This window comes from Leptonotus elevatus, chromosome 14, assembly GCF_054856555.1.
Source record: "Leptonotus elevatus isolate MCC_2025b chromosome 14, RoL_Lele_1.0, whole genome shotgun sequence".
Classification (NCBI taxonomy): domain Eukaryota; kingdom Metazoa; phylum Chordata; class Actinopteri; order Syngnathiformes; family Syngnathidae; genus Leptonotus; species Leptonotus elevatus.
This window is the reverse complement of record NC_141252.1, coordinates 17,296,927-17,321,019: the sequence shown is the minus strand read 5'-3', so window position 1 is coordinate 17,321,019 and position 24,093 is coordinate 17,296,927. Positions and strand designations below refer to the sequence as shown.

At 38.2% G+C, this 24,093-nt stretch overlaps 3 protein-coding genes across 4 annotated transcripts in view; 1 reads left to right on the top strand and 2 right to left on the bottom strand.

Moving 5' to 3' along the window:
• rock2a (rho-associated, coiled-coil containing protein kinase 2a) overlaps positions 1-15,704 on the top strand; it is a 44,454-nt gene extending 28,750 nt beyond the window's left edge. Inside the window, exons 17-33 of one of the 2 annotated variants that reach the window (XM_086094177.1) lie at positions 1,588-1,747; positions 1,897-2,057; positions 2,283-2,467; positions 2,561-2,630; positions 3,642-3,745; positions 4,173-4,359; positions 4,688-4,781; positions 4,857-4,951; positions 5,085-5,276; positions 5,395-5,563; positions 5,741-5,811; positions 6,305-6,393; positions 6,531-6,609; positions 8,631-8,898; positions 8,973-9,186; positions 12,314-12,361; positions 14,544-15,704. In XM_086094177.1, coding sequence (XP_085950303.1) covers positions 1,588-1,747; positions 1,897-2,057; positions 2,283-2,467; positions 2,561-2,630; positions 3,642-3,745; positions 4,173-4,359; positions 4,688-4,781; positions 4,857-4,951; positions 5,085-5,276; positions 5,395-5,563; positions 5,741-5,811; positions 6,305-6,393; positions 6,531-6,609; positions 8,631-8,898; positions 8,973-9,186; positions 12,314-12,361; positions 14,544-14,547 — 2,190 coding nt within the window. In that variant the 3' untranslated portion in view covers positions 14,548-15,704. The remainder of the gene's footprint in view (positions 1-1,587; positions 1,748-1,896; positions 2,058-2,282; positions 2,468-2,560; positions 2,631-3,641; positions 3,746-4,172; positions 4,360-4,687; positions 4,782-4,856; positions 4,952-5,084; positions 5,277-5,394; positions 5,564-5,740; positions 5,812-6,304; positions 6,394-6,530; positions 6,610-8,630; positions 8,899-8,972; positions 9,187-12,313; positions 12,362-14,543) is intronic. The other variant, XM_086094178.1, reaches the window with a different exon arrangement.
• A 99-nt stretch (positions 15,705-15,803) lies between these two features.
• slc66a3 (solute carrier family 66 member 3) lies at positions 15,804-20,524 on the bottom strand. The gene is made up of 7 exons (XM_086094179.1): positions 20,211-20,524; positions 18,578-18,660; positions 18,348-18,417; positions 18,207-18,264; positions 17,669-17,789; positions 17,507-17,548; positions 15,804-17,322 (listed from the first exon to the last, which is right to left on the bottom strand). The coding sequence occupies exons 1-7, from the start codon at positions 20,354-20,356 to the stop codon at positions 17,222-17,224; spliced, it is 621 nt and encodes a 206-aa protein (XP_085950305.1). The 5' UTR covers positions 20,357-20,524; the 3' UTR covers positions 15,804-17,221.
• A 241-nt stretch (positions 20,525-20,765) lies between these two features.
• Positions 20,766-23,871, bottom strand: cimip5 (ciliary microtubule inner protein 5). Its single transcript, XM_086094181.1, has 3 exons — positions 23,569-23,871; positions 23,458-23,497; positions 20,766-21,226 (listed from the first exon to the last, which is right to left on the bottom strand). The coding sequence occupies exons 1-3, from the start codon at positions 23,793-23,795 to the stop codon at positions 21,029-21,031; spliced, it is 465 nt and encodes a 154-aa protein (XP_085950307.1). The 5' UTR covers positions 23,796-23,871; the 3' UTR covers positions 20,766-21,028.
• Positions 23,872-24,093: the final 222 nt, after the last annotated feature.

Here is a 24,093-nt window from a genome sequence, read left to right as displayed (position 1 = left end):
TCTCGAAATGGTTCATATTGAACAAATTATCCCTCAATTTAAATAAATTTAATTTTATTATATTTAGAAGGAAAAAAACCTAACTTTGGTCTCTATAGGAAATAACCCAATTATGCAAGTCTCTTCAACAGACTTTCTTGGAGTCATGATCGAGAGTGTTTAAGTTGGAAAAGCCATATTCACCTAATTAGTAATAAAATATCCAAGTCTATTGGTGTTATTAGTAAATTGCGAAGTTTAATTAATCAGCATTGTCTTAAAATTCTCTTTATAGTATAATATATCATTATCTTGTATATTGCAATACTGTATGGGGAAGTGCATATCCTGCTCACCTTCAAAAACTTTTTACCCTGCAAAAGAGATTCTGCAGGATCGCTACTTATAGTAATTCTGTAGCTCATTCCACACCTCTCTTTAAACGGTTAAATCTCTTAACAATTTATGAATATGAATGAATTTAGACTTTGTACTCTTATCAACACAATCCTGGTTCAGTTTACAGAGATTTTTTTCAGTTTAATAAAGACATTCATAATCTCAATACAAGATATGCAAATCCATTACATCTTCCATTGTGCCGTACGGGTCTCTTTCAGTTTTCAATAATATATAGGGGGGCCCAGATATGGAACAAATATATCCAAATATCCGCTCAGTCAACATCATTAAATAACTTCAAAATCAAACTCAAAATATGTTTACTAAGCAGAAGGCACAAAACCATAATGTACAGTTATTTCTGGATTATCAGGTGCACCTGGCTATAAGCCGCGCTAGCTAAATTTGGGGAATACTCAAGTTTGTTACACATATACGACTGTAAGCCGCAAGTGTTTTAATGTTAACGCACCGGGTTTCCACTACTTTATTTCCATAATGATGGTGCAAATTGTCTCGGTCTCGTTCTGTCTCTCCTATTGTATTTGGGCTCACTTGGTTTGTTTTGCTCTGCCTGACGCTCTTGCGCTTCCTTTATAGTGCGCCCCCTTGTGATCTGATGGATAAGCCGCACCTTTGTATTAGCCGCAGGGTCAAATGCAGGTGAAAAAAGTAGCGGCTTATAGTCCATAAATTACTGTACATTGGCCTAATAGAGTTGTGTTACTAGGTACATTGCAGTTTTTTGTTTTTTTTTGGAATTCTTATAAAGTCCTTTTTTTTATGCTCTTGGTTTATTAAGTGTATTTTATATATACTGTTTTATATTTGTTTCTGTATTGAATTTGGAATCTCAATATGAAGATTATGTATCAGGTGAGATCTTTTTTTATAAACCTGATATGGGTTTCCTGATCGCTCCTACGCATTTTAATGTTACAACTGTTTTTGTTATATTGTCTTCTTGTCTATGTGCGAATAAACGAAAACGAACATCATCATCCTATCAGATACTGTACATGACTGTTAAAAATGTAACTGTTTATAGCTGTATTTTTCTTTGTCTTAATTAATTAATTTAATTAATTAATTTTTGTACTTGGTTCTGGGACGTTAAAATGTTGTCATTTTGTTATCCTATCTTGGCCATGGGTGACTATTTCAGCTTGGTACTGTGTGTTAAAACATGTTTGTGTTTGTGCACAGGAGAAGAGCAACAAAGAGATTGATTTGACCTACAAACTCAAGGTGCTGCAGCAGGGGCTGGACCAGGAGGAGAGCTCCCATAAAGCCACTAGGGCTCTGCTGACAGATAAGAACAAGATCAAAGTAACTATTGAGGGTGCAAAGTCAGAGTCTATGAAGGGTAAGATTCACTAAGGTTTTCAGAATTTGTAGTACTCGTCCTGATTCGTGGTCCAACCTAGGAAAATGAAGAGTGTATGAAAGTGAAACATTTAACCATTGTGAAATGTCCTTTAGTAAGCATCTTCATGTATCACTTATACAACCCAGAGATGGAGCAGAAGCTGGCAGAGGAACGAGCAGCCAAATTGCGTCTGGAGAACAAAATACTTGAACAGGAGAAGCAGAGCAGCATGATGGACTGTGACTATAAACAAGCGCTTCAGAAGCTGGATGAGCTACGTAGGCACAAAGACCACCTTACAGAGGAGGTGAGTGACTATAGGCAAATGTGCCAATATTGACAGTTTATTCACTACTTGGATGTTTATTATGGGCTGTATTCAGCTACTGAGCATGGCAGTTTTAATGGTACTCACATAGTTTGAGGTCTGTGTGTTTGTTACACAGAAGACTGATTAAATACAGGAGTATCTCAGAAGGAGAACATAGTCTCTCTCTATTCAGCAGCATTTTTCTTCTGTCCATGCCTACAGGTGAAGAATCTAACGCTGAAGATTGAGCAGGAGACCCAGAAACGCAACCTGACTCAGAACGACCTAAAGGCCCAGAACCAACAACTCAACTCTCTGCGAACATCCGAAAAACAGCTCAAGCAAGAAACAAATCACCTACTGGACATTAAACGCAGCTTAGAAAAACAGAATCAAGAGCTGCGCAAGTCAGTTAATTTTTGTTACCACTTATTTCGATGCACGTTTCATATTTGGACATGGCTAAGGATCGAGTAAAAATGTCCCTGTTTTGTCCACAGAGAAAGACAAGACACAGATGGGCAAATGAAGGAACTACAAGACCAGTTAGAAGCGGAACAGTATTTTTCTGTGAGTCTATACCCCTTAAAAGGTTTTAGTATTGAAAATAGATACATTATATATATTATAATTATATATATTTGTAATTTGACATCAAAGCATTCCCTTTATTATTATTTCTTTTTTATTTTTATGCATTTTTCTAATGTGCAAAATGAACAAAACCAATAGCAGTCGACCAATAATACATTCTAAACAAAGAAAATCACAACCCTCATTAATAAACAATAACTGGGACTAAATCAGTATGCATTTTCTTCGACTAATGAAGACGAGATGATAATGTACTTCACTTCATAAAAACTTGACTCAAATCTATGGACATTTTAGGTGATGAACAAAAACGAGACGAAAATGATATGATTTTGTAAAATCTTGTCTCTGCTGGTCTGTCACTGTGACACTGTCATGTGACACATAGTGTCACACCCCCTTTCAAATCTGCAGCTAGCAAGTGCAACATTCACAAACACATGGGACAGACATGAGGTGGATTTATGGTAAACAGTTAAAAAAAGGTAAATTGTAGTTATAATGCAACATTAATCCAACGGCTATAATGTTCCAACAGTAATGTTAATCCGACCACTAACTAATGCTGGCTAATTTACTAGCTCTTAGCGTAGAGCCTTATTAGCCACTTGTTGATATACTGTAATTGTGTGTGAAGTTGTTTTTCATCAACAAGTTGAGAGAAAATTTTATGTGAAATAGTTTTATATCTGAAGTGTTCAACATTATTTTCTGCCCCAAAAGGGGTAAAATGATTGTCCTGACTAAAACTAGACTAAAGTGTTGACAGCCCCCCCCCCCCCCGCCCCCACTAAAACTAGGCGAATAAAATTGTTTTCTTGGACTAAAATGAAGACTACAATGCTAGATTTATAGTCGACTAAAAATTGACTAAATAAAAACGGAATGAGGTTGACTAACTATGATTAAAAACAAGCGCGATTGGAACAGGACTAAAACTGAGATTAGAAATGAACACTAATTTGACCTGTGTTTTGTGTTTTCCAGACATTGTATAAGACCCAGGTCCGTGAACTAAAAGAAGAATGTGAGGAGAGGAACAAACTCTTCAAAGAAGTGCAGCAGTCTTTTCAGGAACTACAGGAGGAGAGGTGACTTTTTTAACTTTTTATTAAATAGTTTTTTTGCAGCCAGAATTTTTTCCTTTTTGACATTATGTTGCTAATAGCAGCCTATAATGGTACAGTGTAACCGATGATTGTACTGATTGCAGGTCCGTCCATGTATCCTATAAATGAAGTGATTATAGCTGACTCGATAAAAAATAAAAAAAATAAAAAAATTTGAACTATACATGGCTATGTTTATACTTAATAATGTGACGTTCATGGAGTATTTATAATTATACTACAAGTAAAGTGTTACATAAAAAACAGTATCAAATTCTCTAGTCCTTGTAGTCAAGTGATAAGGTGCTGTTAATTTAGATTCTACATTACAGGCTGGATGTATTTGTAATGTACTATCGTGGTTTTTTGGATGACTGCTGCTCAACTTTGTATTTTGTGAATCATTCAGAGATTCTCTGGCTGCCCAGCTAGAAATCACACTGACTAAGGCTGACTCAGAGCAGCTCGCTCGCTCGATTGCTGAGGAGCAGTACTCTGATCTAGAGAAGGAAAAAATCATGAAGGAGCTGGAGCTGAAGGAAATGATGGCCCGCCATCGTCAGGAATTGTCGGAGAAGAACATTACCATCAATTCGGTAAATTATGAAATCAGCATATAGCTGCCGTTGGGCCAAAACCTTGTACCTCCAAAATAAGACCCCTAAAATGTGTGTGTTTTTCAACCATTAACATTGCATCATCAAAGAGAACAAGCCATTTTCAACAAAAATGACACCCGCACGTGTGGACTGACCAAAAGTAGGCTATAGAGTTTTGAAAAAATATGCCAAATTGTGACTTTGGCCCAACGCCAGCAATATGTGAGGCATTTAATACTGGTAAAAGGTACTTGTATAAGTAACACTCAAAACTACAATATTGTACTATATATAATATACAATATTATATTATATGATGTTACAGTTGGAAGAAGCCAACAGGACCCTGACCAGTGATGTGGCCAACCTGGCTAATGACAAAGAAGATCTCAACAACAAAATGGAGGAGGCCCTAGAAGGTATTGAAAAGTTTTATATTTGAAAATACCGCTAAAAATAGTCATCATTGTTGCAATTTCTTTTTTTAAATTTAGAAACAGAGAAGTCAAAGGATTGGGAACAGCAGATCAATCAGATGAAGCAGACATTTGAGAAGCAGCTGCAGTCTGAGAGGACACTGAAAACTCAGGTTTTGTTATGTTGTTATGTCCAATAATGGTCGTGCAATGCTGTGTTTCTTTCAACACTGCAAGATGCTAGCTCATCACCAATATAATTCAGGAGTTGGATTTGAAAAAATAAAAAAACCTCTCCATCTACAGGCTGTCAATAAGCTGGCAGAGATCATGAACAGGAAGGAGGTGCGTGGTGTAAGTAGTCGCCGTGGCAATGACACAGACATGCGCCGCAAGGAGAAGGAGAACAGAAAGCTGCAGCTGGAGCTGAGATCCGAAAAGGAAAAACTCAACAGTACCATCATCAAATATCAGCGAGAGATCAATGAAATGCAGGCAGTGAGTAGAACAGTTTGGTTTTACATTGTTTCGTGAGATGTTTTGGATGGCAGGTGTGCCAAGTAATAATAACTGCCTTCACCCAGTATATTTGATCCTTTTTAATTGTACTTTGTAGCAATTGGCAGATGAGAGTCAGATGCGAATTGAGCTTCAAATGGCTCTGGACAGTAAAGACAGTGACATCGAGCAGCTGAGGAACCTCCTTCAGTCACTCAGTGTTCAGTCAATAGACTCTGCCAGCATCAGTAGTGGTCCGGACTTCGACGCTGATGATGCCTTTACAGGTAAAAGTTAGAGATAAAACAAAACTGATACATGTATACATATATTTTGCATACATTATCATTTTTATATTAATATTATAAAAATTGGCATTAACTCTGAGTTCAATTGGAGATATTTAATCTTTTTTTTTTCCTTTTTTTTTTTTTAACATGAGGCGGCTTTTTTCTTTCTCTTAGAAACAAGGCTTGAAGGGTGGCTATCGCTCCCTGTGCGTAACAACACCAAGAAGTTTGGATGGGAAAAAAAGGTAAACATTGAACTCATTCACTCCTACCCATTTTCACTGAAGCAACCCCCTTCGCTCCCGTCTGGTTTACTGGATTTTGACTGATTTTGCAAGGCCCACAGAATATTGTGTTCTATTGCTATAAAAAACATGGAATCTACCAAAAGAAAGATTAGAGTCTCTTCTTTCAAAGTGTATTTGTATCTGTTTCTGTTTTGCAGGATTTAGCATTAGAATACAGCTAAGTTTCATCATTATTCACAAACCAGTTGAAAACACTGGCAAAAAGAGCTTGTTGCAACATGGCTCTGGTTGATCTCTAATACTCTGCTGCCACCTGCCATTGTTTTAAGTGACCTCTTCAGGTCAGAAGCTGCATCAAAGCTTTCAAGTTCTGTGCGCTCTAGCATAAAAAACACAAAAAACGTATAAATATGTTTTGGGTGTGAAAGATTTGGAAAATGTATTTATTCTTTTTTTTGTGTCTTAACCATGTTCTCTCCACTTGCTGTAGTATGTTGTTGTGAGCAGCAAGAAGATTCTCTTCTACAAGAGTGAACAAGACAAAGAGCAGTCCATCCCTTATATGGTGCTTGATATAGAGTGAGTACAACACCTGAATCGAATCGTAGCAAGAACACATCATTTATCAAATGCATGACTAATTTACTTCTGAGAGTGAGCATTTGTTTCTCAGCGGGCCATGTATGATATGTTTTATTTGTTTGTTTTCTACACAGCAAACTCTTCCATGTGAGGCCTGTCACTCAAACGGACGTGTACCGAGCTGATGCCAAAGACATTCCAAGAATATTTCAGGTCTGTAATTGCAATTTCACTAATTTCATCGCTGAGCATGTACTGTATACTGAGTACATTCATTATATTTAAATATACACTTTCCTCCAAAAGTATTGTAACAGTGAGGTGGATTTAATTTACAGTGGAACCTCAGGTTATGAATAACCCGTTTTAGGAACAATTCGGGTTACGCACAACATTTTCATAGAAAAAATACCCCTATTCACATACTATTTTCAATCTAGTTAACAGTCTTGACAGACTGGAGGATGAATCTACTGTATGTTGTGCTTCTTTTCGCGGTGCATGGCCATCATTGGCTCCATGCATAACACATTGCTGTTAACTGAAGAGTTGTTGTATCCATCCGTCCTTGGCGTAAGGCGGAAAGCTTTTGGCAATTTCGGCGGAAGCTTAGTCTGGTGGGGAAAGAAAAGCCGGGTGGTGGCCCGCCAGGCCTATAAAGCACTGGGGGGAAACCCTGTCATTGTTTCACACAAATCTTTATTCTACAGGCCATTATTAGGAAATCCCTAAAACTCAAATTTGCTGTTTTAGCAGGCAAAATTGCTTGTTTGGTTCTGACTTCAATTTGTCCTATAGCTCCACACAACAACGCTCTGAGATTGACAATTCTCACATCTTACTGTTTCTACTTTCTAGACAAGAAAATATAGTTTTCTCATATGAACAATTTAAATTTAACAAATATAAACTGCTTATTTAAAAAAGGAAACTTATTATTAATTTTTTTGTAAAATATTTTACTGTACTTCCTTCTGTGTACTCATATTTGTTCTCTTTATCTAAATGCTCAGTTATTCGATAAAAATGTTTAGTACACTCTATGAGTAAAATATTTGATAGCTGTAGCCCTCTTTGCACTGGGTGGGTAAGTTAACTTTCCTGTCACGACTGACTCCTAAAAAATAGTATCCCCTGCCGCAGGTATGCATGTTTTTCAATAAACTAATCAAGAAGACACGTGTGTTTTTGAGTTTTAGAAACAGGGTTTTGTAACAAGATAAACAATTTTTATCGCAGATAAACAAAAGAAAAGGAAGAACACGCTCACATTCTGCAATGGACTCTCGGTGCGTTCAACGAAATCTCAGTATACTTACAAAAAGCTCAAACAACTGATTAATGTTGTTTTTTCGGTTTTCTTCCTCATTTTTTTTTAAGTTTAAGATTATGGTTAGGATTAGGAACAAGGAGCCTTTCCGAAAAATCGCCACTTTTATGTGGTAAAAGTCATAAAATCCGCAGCAGGCAGGGGATACAAACCTCCTCGGGGGCAACCACAACAGCGCCGCATTTGGTGCATCAGATTCATCGTGAGGGCCCCTGAGTAAGGGACAGCCATCATTTGGAAATAATACTGACAAATGGAGCTGGTATCAAAGCCGAACGCAACTGCTCATGTGTGGGAATTCTTTGGACTTATTCATTATACCATTATCATTATATTAGTTGAAAAATTATATGAACACCGCAATATTATCGTTTATTGCAATAATTTCTGGGGCAATTTATTGCCAAGCAAAATTTCTTATCGTGACAGGCCTAAATTGAGTATTCATCAATAGATATCTTTACTCATCTTCTTAGTTGTGTGTCGGTTCTAGATGTGAACCATATGATCCTCATATTCAACTTTGATGTCAAACCCAAATGCCTGTTAGTCTACAGTAAAAATAAAGGAATTGGCCAATATGCGCACACAACATACAAACTGATGAAGACAAGCTGTAGCAAGACGTCGGATCCGACACATTTAACAAAAAGATCCAATCCTATCTTATTTTAACAATATTGTTGTTAATGTATGGACTTTCACACTGAACTGGAACTGATTAAAAAGAACAAATCAAGTGCTTTAAACATGACATCCTAAAGTGCCTACAAATGGGGGGGGGGGGGGGGGTACAGATAAAAGGATGAATAATTATTTGAGAAAGATGGTTAAAAATGCCATTGAGTTTAAGTGTTGAAGACAAATGCACAACCTGAATCATTCCTTTCTTTCGGCTCTTTAGATTCTTTATGCCAACGAAGGAGAGAGCAAAAATGAGCCTGAATTTCCCGTAGAGCCTCTGCCAATTGGTGAAAAGTCCAGCTACATCTGTCACAAAGGCCACGAGTTCATCCACACACTGTACCACTTCCCCACCAACTGTGAGGCTTGCACCAAATCTCTGTGGAACATGTTCAAGCCTCCGCCTGCTTTGGAATGTCGGCGCTGCCACATTAAGTGCCACAAGGATCATATGGACAAAAAGGAGGAGATCATTGCTCCTTGCAAAGGTAAACTTGATCAAGGCCATTTTTGGAGTGTAGTAGTAATAATAATAATTTTTAAAACTTTTTTGTCACTTCAGTGAACTATGACGTGTCTACGGCCAAGAACCTGCTGCTGCTTGCCATGACTCAGGAGGAGCAGCAGAAGTGGGTGAGCCGCCTGGTGAAGAAGATTCCCAAGAAGCCGCCACCTCCTGACAACTTTTCACGCTCCTCACCACGCACCTCCATGAAAGTTCAGCCCAGTCAGTCCATTAGGAGACCCAGTCGACAGCTCCCCACCAGCAAGAGCAGGTAGAAGAATGCACTGTTTTGTATTGCAAGGCCTTCGCGTTCCTCAACGGAAAGCTCTTTAAATTGTAAGATGTCATATGTGTACCACGACTCAGCATTCTTCTAATTTGAAGCAAGAAGATATGGTGTTCTCTGTTCACTGTTATAGGTGGCGACCATTGTTCTTCTTGCTGTCCACTTAAATAAACATTTGGGCATGATAGCTTAAAATAAGTTACTCAATGGGAAAAACAATTTTTTAAAGCCTTTTTTTTTTTTTGCCTATCTTGCGCTGTAAATATTGTTCATATAATAATAATATCATGCTGACTAGGTAAGCACTTTTAACGGTGTAAGGTGGATCTTGCTTTAAAGGGAGGCACCGTGTGTAATCATTAGCGGCATCTAGTGGTGAACTAATAATTCATTTTAAATCACGCTTGATTTCAATTATGTGCAACAAAAAAAAGTTCTCATCAAAGTAAAAAATGTTATATAATCGTAGGTCTAGTAATTGCTAATTATATTACATAGGGTGCCCGTCCTTACGGGAGGATGACATGTTTCGCCAACATCTTCCTGCTGCGGATACCAGAGGGACTATTTTGCCAACGCAGTGGTGTTGCCCTGGTGGTGCTTGCATCTAGTGTTTTACCCAATGGGTTGACTGCCGCTTACCTTCCACGGGGTCTGCAGGTGGTCATCGCTGAGTCCCGATTCGGGCTTCCGCCCTGAGTCAACTTCCTGCTTTGCTCTCGCAATCTTTTACTAGGGCGGTGTGGCTCAGTGATATGGTGGTCGTCTCCCAATCCAGAGGTTGTGGGTTTGATCCCATGCCATTGTGCCCATGTTGAATTATCCTTGAGCAAGATACTGAACCCCCAGCTGTTCCTGATGCTGCGTCATCAGTAGGTGAATGGGTAGTCGAATGTAAAGCGCTTTGAGGGCCTTGTAAGGTGGAAAAGCGCTAAATAATTGAAGTACCATTTACTAGTGATGCACCGAATGTACAACTGTACATTAAAATGCTCAGTTGCTCACCCTGCGTTTGGTGTTTAATGTACCATTCGCCAACATGTCCGAGGTGTGGACGCATTTCAATTTATATTGTGCTTTGTTAAAATGCCAGTGCTAAATAGGCCTAAATATTTTATAATAATATTAGAATTTTAATTAATTATAACAAATGCAATGATAACAAAAAATCAGCATAATTTTTTTAGGGTTTTTGGTTTTCGGCCAAGCATTTCTCATTTTCGGTTTTGGCGCAAAAAATTCATTTCGGTGCATCCCTACCATTTACCATAACTAGCTTTTTTTTCCTTTTTTTTTTATTCCTAGCTTCTCCCGCTATCCGCTCATTAGCCGTTCTGCCCTATGGCTCAAATGAACTCCCCCTAGCCGCTCTAGTTATCTGATCTGGCTAAACCAGGCTCGCTCATTCTATCGGCGTTGTTTGCCGGGGTTCACACCAGCTGCCAAGTCGCCTTTGCTTGCCGAGATGCTTGTTCATTCACACAAAATAAGAATTGGTCGGTAGACTCTTTAAGGGTGTCAAAAGACTTTCAGGTGATGTAGCTTGTGGAAAATAAAGTGAAGCCCATCTTCTAGGGTCAAGACAAAATTAATACATTTTTAGTTCCTACAGTTTGGGCCCCAACAAAAAAAAGGCCAGGAAAAAACTGTGTCTAATCAATTAGTTGGTGTAGTTGGTGTCTGGAGGCAACAGTGGCATTAAATAATTTTCATGTCATACTGCAAGCAGTAGTGGGCACAATGAATTCAGAGAAAACAAACTGGAAGATGGCAAAGTTTGTTTGTTAAACCTGGAAATACATTTTTCATCTTGTTAAAGTACCACTGATTATCACACCCACCTAAGTGGGGCGAAATTTGTTTTCCACATTTGACCCATCCCCTGAGGGAGCGGTGAGCAGCAGCAGGGGCAGCGCTCGGGAATCATTTAGTGATCAATTCCAACCCTTAATGCTGAGTACAATGAGTCTTTAGTATGACCCAGCCAGGAACTATTATTATTATTATTGGAACATGGGAGTAATATGTTGGCTGCAAAAAATGAAAGCGAGTCAGTCAGTTAATTTACAGAATACATGGACGTGATGCCGCATGGTCAGAATTAAGGATGTTCAATACTGTACCACTTTCTTTCTTACCGATACTCAACTCGATTAGCCACCGATACTGATACCAGATACCAATACCGCTAGTAAATAAAATTTCCCACCCAAAAATGACAGATGATTTTAAAGAAAGACCTTTTTACCCCTTTGTACAACGGCTGCAGGAGAGCGGCAGATAATGGTATTGGTCACTGCCGCGAGTACCAATACCTTCACATAAGACTGTATTAGCACCGATACCTGGTATCAATAGTCGCCCATTGTGTCAGGATAGTTCCACCTCTGCCTCAATTTGAGCCAGGAAAAACCCTGAATGACAAGATAATTGATACTTTGTTTGAGGCAAAATGTTAGTGGACAAGAATTTTGGAGACATAATTTTTCCTCTGCTTTATTTGTCTCTCGGACAGCACATGCCAGTTTATTAACATGTCAGACATGTTTGTAAATGTTGTCTGGCCTTTCAGGTTGGTGGACTTTGAAAGTCTTCAAGAACGCCACTGGCCCTTTGATGATATTGATGATGATCATGCTTCTATATTCATTTCTGATGAGCTACTATGGTAACACTGTGTGCAGTGCAATGGTTTCTGTTGGCTATGGTTGGTTATAATGCATTTTGAGTGGCTTGGTATTTTTTAATTTTAACCATATTTGTCACTTATTTTGACAAATATGTGCAAATTGTTGTGGCCTGTTTGGACAAGCTGTTCACAATATTTCTTCTTAATGAATGTGGAATTGGGGTGAGAATCCCACACAGAAGTGTGTTTTGTTTTCAGTTTAATGAAAGTGTACAACTTACTCTTGTCCATAGTGTACATTTACAGTACAAATATGCACTCCAGTTTTTGACTCATGCCTGACTTCTTTGCACCATAGTGTCTGGTAAATTCACAAATTTTGGATCTCCTCTGCTAATGTTGTACTGTTTTCCCCTAAAGGGCCTGTTTTCTCTATTGTTTGTGGCAGGATCGTTTGACTCCTTAAAATGTTTCGTTCACTAGATCAAATGGACTCAAATTGATACGAGAGGACTCCAGGAGTGGACTATGGTACAAGATGATTTTGTGGTGGTGGGCAACTTGCATGGTGGGCTCAATGCATGCATCAGTTTGGGGTGCTTAAATGAACACTTTTTAGAGGGTGGATAATACAGAACTACACGGTGACTACCTGTAAAGTAGAGACAGTTTATAGACACTAGGCAAAAAGCAGCACAACTAATGGAAAAAAACTTTACCAGTAAGACAGTTCTGGGGCCTCATTTATAAAGCTCGCGTAGAAACAAAATTAGGCCAAAACTTTATGGCCATTTCACGTCGTTTGTTTTCTATAAATGCCACCTTTGGCACAAGTTCGTATGTAGTTTTGGCCTCATTTTGTTTCTACGCGAGCTTTATAAATGAGGCTCCTGGAGTCCACAAATTGCTTCATGTTACAAATACTAATTGCACTGAATTTGAAAAGAACTATGTAGTGCACATGTGTCAAGATCCGGTCCTCGAGGGCCTGAGTCCTGCATGTTTTTTAGGTTTCTCTACTCCAACACACCTGAATCAATGATCAGTATAATTATCAGGCTCCTGCAGAGCTTGCTGATGAGCTTAACTCATTTGCTCCTAAAAATGCATAAATACGTTCTATTTAAAATGTTTTAAGTATCCCAAAGACGTATGTATACGTTTTTTTAATGCTAGGGCATACACTGCAAAGAACTGTTGAAGAAATGGTAGTTATTACACAAACGGTCAGCAGGTGGCAGCAGAGCAAAATAGATCAACCAGGGGCCATGTTGGGGAAAAAAAAGCTAATTACTTACATTTTTAAATAGATTTGTGAATAATGATGAAATTTAGCTACATTTTAATGCTAATTGCTGCAAAACAGAAACAGATAGAAATATACTTTTTTCCTGATGAAAGGAGGGAGACTCTAATCTTTCTTTTGGTATCTTCCATGTTTTTTTATAGCAATAGAACACAATATTCTGTGGGTCTTGCAAAGTCAGTCAAAACCCAGTAAAACAGCCGGGAGCCAAGGGGATTGCTTCAGGGTAAATGACTGGGAGTGAATGAGTTAAATATGAATCAGCTGTGTTGAACGTGGGAAACCTCTAAAACAGGGATAGGGAACTGCGGTCCTCGAGGGCTGAAGTCCTGCAGGTTTTAGAGGTTTCCCTACTCGAACTACAGCTGATTCCAATTAACAGCATCGTTATCAGACTTATGCATAGCTTTCTGATGAGCTGATCATGAATCAGCTGTGTTGAAGAAGGGAAATATCCAAGACCTGCAGGACTCCGGCCCTCGAGGACCGGATCTCGCCATCCCTGCTCTAAACATGCAGGACTCATGCCCTCGAGGACTGGACTTTGACACCACTGATAGTGTTTCTGTCACCAATGTCCAACATGAAACACTAAGGCCACCTAGTGGCAGAAAATTACCTCAGCACAAATGTATGATTTGGTATTTGACTCTACTTTTAACCGTAACTGATTACTGTAACTTTATGAATTACTGTATCAATGAACTAAATGATACACTCTCATTTGTATTCATGGAGACCATATTTTTCCACTTTTATGTCAGCAAGTGTATGAAAAACTTGAAAATATATTTTATTGTGCATTTAGAACAGATATAACCTAATATATAAACAGTATGTGGATATATGTGTGTATGTATTTACATGTGATCTGGGCATTAAATTAATTTTAAATTGCATTAAAAAGCATTACATTAGATTAGATAGAATCTGCAGAAACCCTGATACAGTACACCCACAATATTTACATTAAGTGAACACATGAAGAAGAAGACATGCCCATATTGTTTGTCCACAAGCATCAAAAGCTGGCAGTGATGTAATAGAAGCAATATTAAATGTTGCATATGGTTAGCTGGTATAGGCTGACTTAATTCCTACCATCTGATTTAGATGAGGGTCATCAGCATTACCCCACTGGCTGCGGAGTGAGAAATTATTTTGCCTATTTGCTGCATTAAACTTTATTTACATCATCTTTACTGGTCTGTGTTGAAACTAAACAGAGGGTGACTTGAAATGTGCGTATCTGTGTTTGAGCAGACAACATTGCCAGTCAGTATATTTTGTCAACCTTGAATTGCCGGTGAAAATCCAACCTGGCCTGATTCCCATCTGAAAATATCCGATACCATGTGCTGTGTTTGGTCATTTTTCAAACTTTCAACTGCTTCTGTCTTGCTGTAGCTAACCTTGCGCAGGAGGATTGAGTGCATCTCGAAGACGTTGGCTCTTAAAATGAAGACTTTCTTACAAAGCTCCCCTGGCCAATCAGCACAGTGGAGTTCACCTCTCCACGAGTCACCCTCCTGCTTCCCGGCACGACTTCCAGCAGCTCATCTCCATTCAAGTCGGCGTGGCCGGTCGGACAAGCGCTTGGCAGACCGCGACTCTCTTCAGGAGCATTCGACGCCTTTCTTTGAAGTAGGTCTCGGGGGTCTCCCATAGAACAAGATGGGCTGCGCATACCTCAACGCTTGATTGAAGGACGCTCATTTCCTCCTCTTCTTCATTGTGGACTGTGGCCAAAGTACTTTAGTGTTATCGTTGTCGGTATAATGAAGGATAATAGATCTTGTTGGTGTAAGTTAGTGAAGAAACGACTTGAGCAAAAGAGCCACCAAAGTGCTGCTTACTGCCATCTGCTCGGTCACGCATGAACCGAAAAACACTTTGAATGTCGACTTGTGTTAAGTTAACCCCACCGCTCTGCACTGTCAGTCCAGCCTTGTATTGTTTACTAAGTTAAAGGGATGGCACCCTCCTTGCTTTCCTGATCCAAACTCAGCACCTGCTGTTTGAATGTAAAACGTGGGATGTACCAGAGACAAGACACACGCATTGTATTCCTTGGATCCAAACGTACGTGACTGAAGCGCTTTGTTCATCGCAAAGCGACCGAACAAACTTGCATGTCCGCTTTTTGTCACACACGTTCACACATGCAACACATGACGTGTGTGACGTTCACAACTATGAAAGTGTACCAATAAGCAGTCGACATGCTGAACAGCACTATTTGTTTTTTCTTCAAAGGTGATTCTTGTGATTATTTTTGTATTAAAAGTAACCAGACGTTAGTTTGGGCACATGGTTGTGTGTGTGGATGTGGCTTTTATAGCAAGTGGAGGGAACACTGAGTGTGTTTGTGTGTGCGCTCTCCTTTAACCATCAAGCATGTTTTATACATATAAATATACACAGTATATATTTTACATGCCATACAGTGCACATATTATTTATACAGCTGTGTTCACTTTGTATTGAAGGGCTTGACATCCAGACTGCATGTTGGCTAACAAACAGTTCTCTATAATAACCACTTCAACAATAAAGATGTGGATGTGCCTTTTGGCTCCTCAGCTATCATTTGTCTTTGCTGAAATGAACTTTGAGTACAGCGGGCAACTCACTATTATCATGACGTTAATGAACTTCACACGGCAGTAAAAGTTTAGCTTTATTTAAAGATGGTTTGGAAAACAATAACATAAAAAGGGTAAGATATCCTGAGTTGGAAAGTGTCATGTTTGTCCTTGCCTGCTACAAAACCATTTACATTGTAATAAATTGTTTTATTTTTTCTGGGCATTGGAATGTTCAACAACAACAAGAAGTTCAAAACACGGAGACGTATTAGGGTCACGTATAATTATTATTATTATTTTTAGAAGGGGGGGCGGAGGGGTAATATTCTGAGAAAAAAAACTCGTAAATTTAACATTTTATAAAGTGGCAAATTTGGGAGGAAAAAAACTAGTAAATTTGCGAGTTTATAAAGTAGTAGATTTGCGAGGGGAAAAAAACTCAGAAACTTGCAAGAAATACACGCAGCGTAGCTATAGTCTGGATGAGGTACTGGCTTTTGTCCACTAGGAGCTAACAAGGATTCGTTGGTGGTTAATGGAACAATCTTTATAAAAATGAAAAGGCAGGAAGGAGACTGATTTCTTCTCAATTTAAACTTTACTTGTCATACCCGACAGCTAGAGCGACAACACTTCCTAGCCCTCTATCAGCTGACTAACACTAACCAATCCGAAGCTAGCATCCTTTAGGTAAATGCAAGTGAATGATGGAGAGCAGCAGATTCGACACATAAACTTAGCTACTTGTACAAAAGAAAATACCAAAATGTAGGAATGTGTAAATAATTCTGGAAACGTAATGTACAAGTAAAGATACATTTTAACAAATTAACTTAAATGCTTGACCCTCAGGGTGTGGACCTACATAAAGAGTCTTTATCACTGGCAGTACCCAACGCTTCAAAGTGCGAATGCCTAACATGATATGGTTAATCTGTGCTAAATCAATTACTATCTCCTTATTTGAAAACTTGACCAAAAAGTATTGGCACAAACATCCGAGTAGTACGCTACGTGTTTTACTCTTAAGTTTCTTGAGTTTTTTTCTCGTAAGTTTCTGAGTATTTTTCTCGCAAATCTGCCACTTTAAAAAGTCGCAAATTTACGGGGGGGGGGGGGGTGGTTAGTGTTATAACAAATTTACCACTTTTTAAATTTGCTAATTTGCGCATTTCTTCCTCTGAATATTACTCACCCCCACCCCTAAAAATATATATATTTATATGTGGCCCTAATAAGTCGTCGTGGGAAAATAAAGCTTCATGAAGAACTTGCAATATTTTTTTTCCTCCTCTAGATGGTGCTCTTGGTTTAAAGATAAAGGCTAGTGAAATGGATATTGATTACATTTCCACTGTGAGGATAAGAGGATCAGATAATGGATGGATGGGTGCATCTTTAAACCAAGAATGCCATCTAGAGTCAATAACGCAAATGGTTCATGAAGCTTAATTTTCCCATTACTTAGTGACAGTGTAACATTGATCTGTAAAGTGCTCAGTCGTCTTTGATGGAGCTGCGCCTGCGTCTTTGGTAATGGAGTACGCTGAGAAGCACCCAAAGGTTCAGCAGGGTCATGGCAACGAAGCGCACCAAAACTGCACTCATAAACACACACATTACATGTACAAAAGTTGCTTTTCTGACAATCTTTACGGCAATCATGGAAAATAGGAGTAAAAAAAAAAAAAACTACTTCCATAATTCATATACCATTTTTGTGATATATTCCCTTTTTTATTACATCAACAGCCATGACGAGCTATACCACAGTGTATTTACCTTGCATGTCTCCAGTTGTCGCTATAGTGGTGTAGATCCGAGCTGAAAAGAGATGAACAGTGATTTTAATCACATCCAATATTCAATCAATCATGAGCTGACATGCTTGTTTACTAAATGGTAATCAAGAGTAAAAATGTTCTTCCTCCCCATTTGCCTTACCTGCACATGTGTAGGTGGCCAGCGCCCACGTGAGGGCGCTCACCTGTTCAGCATCTTTTGATCTCCACAGACATTGCAGTTGGGCAAACTTGCTGGCTGCACTAATGAACGTGCACAGGCTCTGAGAAAAGAGAAGGTCTGAGGCAGTGCCTCAATGGAGGTTTCCACAATAATGCCCAGTTTTGGTCTGTTCTATCATTTGGTTGGTGTTAACAACGCCCTCCTTGTTAATGTCTACTAAACATCCTATACAATTCTAGTATTTATCTATAGTTATACCTCCCAATTTGCACTCTGTGTGGAATAATGTAACGCTAAAGCTTTTATATGCCTATTTCTAAAAATGTGTCTGTGATGGAGCCCTTTTGCCAAAATTAACTCATACCTTTCATATAATTCACATTCTTGTACAATCCTACATTGCAAACTGCAGGACTGTTTGACCTTTGTACACCCCCCTGCTATACAATTCGACATTCACCGCAGTACTGCTGACAAACTACATCATCCACTCATAGTAGTCATAGAGATGTATTACCATTGCAAAATCGATGATCCATTTTTCCACTGTGAGGAGCCGCCATCCCACGACAAAACTGAATGTGTGACATTAAGCGCCATGACACTAAAATGTTTCTGAATGTGAACAATTCCGAAAGAGACTGCGGCAGAAGGATACACAATGCTGTACATGAGGCTGTCCTGAAGTCGGCCGCCGTAGAGAAGAATCAAGATCAGAAGAACTACATCTGACGAGACAACAATACCATTTCTAGTACCAATTTTAAACATTTACAAAATAATAGCATAAGTCAAAGTAGAATAAAGGAACTGGCCCTATACTGTTTTAATATTTTTGGAGTCAAGCAGTATTGCTAAATAAAACATTAAACACGGATTTAGACTGACCTTGTGCAATGAGAATGGGATATTCCAGGTAAGTTGGAGGTGGGTAGTCATAATACATCTGGTATGTAACAAACACAATGTACCTGTGAAGTAGATGAGAGGTCAAAGTTTGAGACAGCTGCTTGATAGTCAGAATGGATGAGAAAAGCAATGCTGCGCAAATGCTCAACTGTGTGGCGTAAGAGCAGATGATAGCAAATACCCTCAAGTAGCCTAGCATGATGATAGTCCTGCTATTTAAACTCTACTGGCATGATATATGGGGTACACCTGCACAATCTAATAACATCCCATGTAAGGGTTGTACAAATGATATTTGTAAAATTTTAACTAGATCTCATCACACCACATGAACGAACGTGTGTTGACATATCAGTGCTGTCCTTTAATGGGCAGCCATTCAAGGGCAAACAAAAGAAAATACAGTATATAGATGCAGTTTAGCTGTCAGGGTGACAAATAGTCAACATTAACACAAGCTTGTATCCATTAGACTTAGCTTCAAAGTTAGCAAATAAAACAATAAACTTATTTTATTGCATCAATAATTACAATCCGGTCCATTACAGAACTGTGCAAAACTCTTAAGCCACTACTAAAGCTTTAACGGCTGCAAGTCATTTGCACATAGTAAATATTAAGAGAGATAGGGGAAAACACTCCAGTGTTGCTGAGTTAAAACTATTGGGTCAAAATATCTCCCCAGTGATATGAAAGACTCTTTGCCAGTTATATGAAATATAAATAAATAAAAACTCAATTTTATGTTTACCATGGTTATTTTTTCTCTGATACAGTATTTACGTTTGTTTGAGGTATATGCAAAACATGTGAGGAGGTTAAATACTTTTTCACGGCACTGTACTTAACAGGTTTTAGTCTGTTATGTGTGTTTTATGATTTCATTCTTGTAATGAGAGAAAGTCACATAAGAGCCATCATAACATGATGTAATGGTAACTATTTATAAAATAATCACCACATTATATACACATCATAAATGTATGCAACTTTCCATTGGTTGAAATATGAAATTACAGTAAGTGGTGATTAATTAAGTCTACTTCCATGCTGTTTAAGTCAACTTGTAAATATTTTGTATTAACTCTCAGTAAGAAAAAAATTAAGAAACGTTTAAAGTCATGCTTTGGTAAGGATGGCAGTCATTTTTGACTATGTGCAGTATTAACTTTTTCAAACTGCAGCAGCATGCAAGGTGACAGTAGGCTCTCATCACATCAGAGACCTTTGGCACTAAAGGAAATAAAGTACTGTATACAGAGAAATGAAAACATGGCTCAACCCTACACTTTAAACCACCATCTCACAACAACAACAACAAACAGACACACACATCCAGGCTCTCCATGTTTAAGGGAAAACATGCTTCATGGCTCCGCAAAGTGAGGGAAGAGATGAGAATTTTATGACACGTCTCAGACAGCAGAGCATTCCGAGCTACTTTCAACACTTCAAAATGATGGATAACGTATAAATAAAGACGAGGGGTAACACCTGCAAAATCAATTCCTTCTCTGCATAAATATACAAAAAAACAAACACACACGCGACGCCCTGCAAAACCAAACATTTGTCTCCAGAAATTGTTCTAGAACTGCTACAATCTACTCACCCGACAAGTTCGAGCACAAGACTGTTGAGGCTGATTCCAGTTGTGGATTTCGCTCGCAACAGTACGAAGATCTGCGGGAACTTCAGCACCATGCACGCCAACAATATAGACACATTGGCCACGTGCAATAAAGTGTCGGATTGCATATTGTTTATGAGTTACAATTCCCAAAATTTGACCTATTTAAGCATCAACCCAAAACTCCAGAAGATGCGCTCAGAGTAGTTTCGGGAGCACCATTTCCGTTAGTACATTTCAAAATAAAACAATAAGATTGCTTATTCGTCGAGCTTTCTGACCAAAGTTGCGATAAATACTTTTATTTTGATGATACATGTCTCTGGTTTCTTTTATGCAAATCATCTCCTGGTCACCAGCGCACGCTCACTTCCGTATACAGCAGGCCTACTTGATATTCAATATTTAGGTCATGTCAAATTCATGTTAGAAGAAGAAATGATTAATGCATTGGCGTGACAAATCTAAATAATACAATGGAATAAACACAAACACGAGAGTTTGATACCAGGGAAACAAATGCATGACAATAAAGACATCAATTTGAACAATATTTATCTTTTTCTTTTTATATATAAATTGTGTTTGGGTGAATACAAGGATAACATTATTTGCCAAACGTTTTTTTGTAACAATTTGCAACACATATGTATGCAGAATGCATTCTGATGACAAATAAAGCTTATGCAGTTATGGCAAGTTGAAAAGCTAGCAAAACGGAACCCAACACTATGTAAGGACAGAAATTTCCCAACTTGGTCAACTCATGCATCAGGAGGAGTGAATGTGAAGTGACATATCTAGCATGACATCATCTCTGGATCCTGTTTGCATTTGTGATGGCTTCCAGACCAGGATATAAATCTGTCTAGTCTAATCAGTTCGCGTCCCAGTGGCGTCGACAATCGGCTTCCAAATATTTGGTTAGATGTGTTGGGGTAACAATTTGAGAAGAACGATGAATTGTCAGGGAAAGGCTCTTCTGTCTTCAGCTTTCCCTACAAACATCAGCAGCAGAATGAAAAACAACAACAACTTTTTAAAAACAAAACTCCAACGTCAAAGATAACCACGAAGGAATTTTAAAATTTGATCACATTTTACAAATGTGAGCAAGTGTGTGCCTACAGCTCTTCTAGTGTACGGTATATACAGTAACAATAATTTCTAAGATAATTAAGTGTTAATTGAGTGTTTTTCTCATGTCTGGTCTTTTAAAAATGAATCGAGGTTCATAATCTGCCTGTGCTGACTGCTAACCCACTGTAGAAGTTCAAACCACACTATGACAAAAATAAAGTGCCAGCCTTTACAATGTAGTGTCATCTAGTGGTGAAGGATAGAATGCAAATATCTAAATCCACATGCATTACGGCGCCTCCGAGAGACCACCTTTGCAAGCCAACCACCAATTACTACGTTCGTGAAGTATGGAGGTAAATTTGGTGCAAAACTAACTTGTGCAAAAAATGTGTACCTGTAGAAAAAAGTCTAAATTTGTATCTGTAAAAGTCGTGATTTGTATCTGTAAAAAAAATGTGTGCTTGTAAAAAAAAAAATTGTGTCTGTAAAAGAAATGTGTACCTGTAAAAAAAAATTTTGTGTCTGTAAAATAAATTTGTACCTGTAAAAAAAAAATGTGTATGTGTAAAACAAATTTGTATCTGTAAAAACAAACTTGTACCTGTAAAAGTCATGATTTGTATCTGTACAAAAAAAAATTTGTACCTGTACAAAAACTATAAATTTGTATCTGTAAAAGTTGTGATTTGTACCTGTAGAAATGACAACTTGTAGTCAAAGAAGTCGCCACTAGGAGTCACAAGTGGGTTTTCTGCTGCTGTTCAGTGACGTGAGTTTTGCCCCATTTGTCGCGCTACAAATGAAGCAAAACTAATTTGTACTTGTAGAGCGCCGTGATTTGTACTTGTAAAGAAGGGGGCGGGCTCTGGTGTAATGAAGGGTTGTTTTGACCAATCAAGTGAGAAGGATTTGAGCGGATTGGAGCGCAACCTCATTGGTTTAGCGAACGACGGTGGCGGGACTCGCGGAAGGATACAAGCAGGACACATCGTCGCCAACCAACATACATATTAAGAATACTTCAGTCGACTGAAGTATTCTTCCTCAACATACATATTATCCTTCTCACTTGATTGGTCAAAACAACCCTTCATTACACCAGAGCCCGCCCCCTTCTTTACAAGTACAAATCACGGCGCTCTACAAGTACAAATTAGTTTTGCTCCATTTGTAGCGCGACAAATGGGGCAAAACTCACGTCACTGAACAGCAGCAGAAAACCCACTTGTGACTCCTAGTGGCGACTTCTTTGACTACAAGTTGTCATTTCTACAGGTACAAATCACAACTTTTACAGATACAAATTTATAGTTTTTGTACAGGTACAAATTTTTTTTTGTACAGATACAAATCATGACTTTTACAGGTACAAATTTGTTTTTACAGATACAAATTTGTTTTACACGTACACATTTTTTTTTTACAGGTACAAATTTATTTTACAGACACAATTTTTTTTTTTACAGGTACAAATTTATTTTACAGACACAATTTTTTTTTTTACAGGTACACATTTCTTTTACAGACACAATTTTTTTTTTTACAGGCACACATTTTTTTTACAGATACAAATCACGACTTTTACAGATACAAATTTAGACTTTTTTCTACAGGTACACATTTTTTGCACAAGTTAGTTTTGCACCAAATTTACCTCCATAGTGAAGTTCTTTCCTTTGGGTGTCTGTAGCAAAAGGATGGAGGTGAAACAAATAAAGATTTTGTGGGTGCAAGGATTTGGTGCTTAATAAGATAATTTTATGCAAACAAACAACGCCAAAAATATTATAAAATTTGACAGATTTTGGGATAGTTGACTAATTGTTATGAAATAAATGGACATGTTCGCGTTGGCACGCTCATGCTATTAATGCAGTTCAGAACACAGTCGATGGTTTTATTTAATAAATAAACAAACAAATAAATAAATACATAAATACATACATAAATAAATAAATAAATAAATAAATAAATAAATAAATAAACACATAAATAAATACATAAATACATAAATAAATAAATAAATAAATAAATAAATAAATAAATAAATAAATAAACAAACAATACAATACAATACAATACAATACAATACAATACAATACAATACAATACAATACAATACAATACAATACAATACTACACTTACCAACTGATCGTAATTCCGCAGGAAACTCCAATTATTTTCCCTGTGAGTGCATTGTTGTTGTCAAGCATTGTTTATTTTTCGATCTTTACGGCTCGATGAAAGTGAACTTACCATTCCAGCACTGCTCTCCTTTCACTCCACACCATTTCTTTCCACGCTTGGCCTTGTTTGACGGGATTACTCGCGTCTGCATGCCGCGTCGAGGACGCGATCGTTTCTTTTCTCTTCTGCAGACTTTCGGCCGCAGGTGCTTGCTTTGTTATCGGCCTGCTTCCTTTCGCTCGTTCCGGTAGCCGGTAGCCAGCGGATGACGCGCGTCTCACGTTTTTGAAATCCATTTCACTCAAGAGTAAACATGAATGACTTATTTAGAGCTAGCCGTACAGGAGGCCCAGTGTAATTTCAGGTCAGATGACCGGTGGATCAAATCACTGCCACTACTTCCGTGTGTGTTTACGTCTCCATGGAAACGGAGCGTGGGATCGTCCGCTTTTGTTTATTGAAACTTGTAATTAATTGGGCTTGGAAATTACTGTCAGTGATATATTTTTATATAGCTATAAATAATTGTATGCTGTACTAATTTTAATTGCAATTAGTATATATAATATTAACTCGAAAAACATACGCCTCGAT

Excerpts from the sequence above, each read along its gene's own strand:
- slc66a3 (XM_086094179.1), bottom strand. The coding sequence starts at position 20,356 with ATGCAATCCGACACTTTATTGCACGTGGCCAATGTGTCTATATTGTTG. Across the intron at positions 18,265-18,347 it reads AGCCTCATGTACAGCATTGT|TTTTGTCGTGGGATGGCGGC; the intron begins GTATCCTTCTGC and ends TCACACATTCAG. Across the intron at positions 17,323-17,506 it reads GACAACTGGAGACATGCAAG|TTTTGGTGCGCTTCGTTGCC; the intron begins GTAAATACACTG and ends TTATGAGTGCAG.
- cimip5 (XM_086094181.1), bottom strand. The coding sequence starts at position 23,795 with ATGGATTTCAAAAACGTGAGACGCGCGTCATCCGCTGGCTACCGGCTA. Across the intron at positions 23,498-23,568 it reads AGGAGAGCAGTGCTGGAATG|GGAAAATAATTGGAGTTTCC; the intron begins GTAAGTTCACTT and ends ATGCACTCACAG. Across the intron at positions 21,227-23,457 it reads TGCGGAATTACGATCAGTTG|GGAAAGCTGAAGACAGAAGA; the intron begins GTAAGTGTAGTA and ends TGATGTTTGTAG.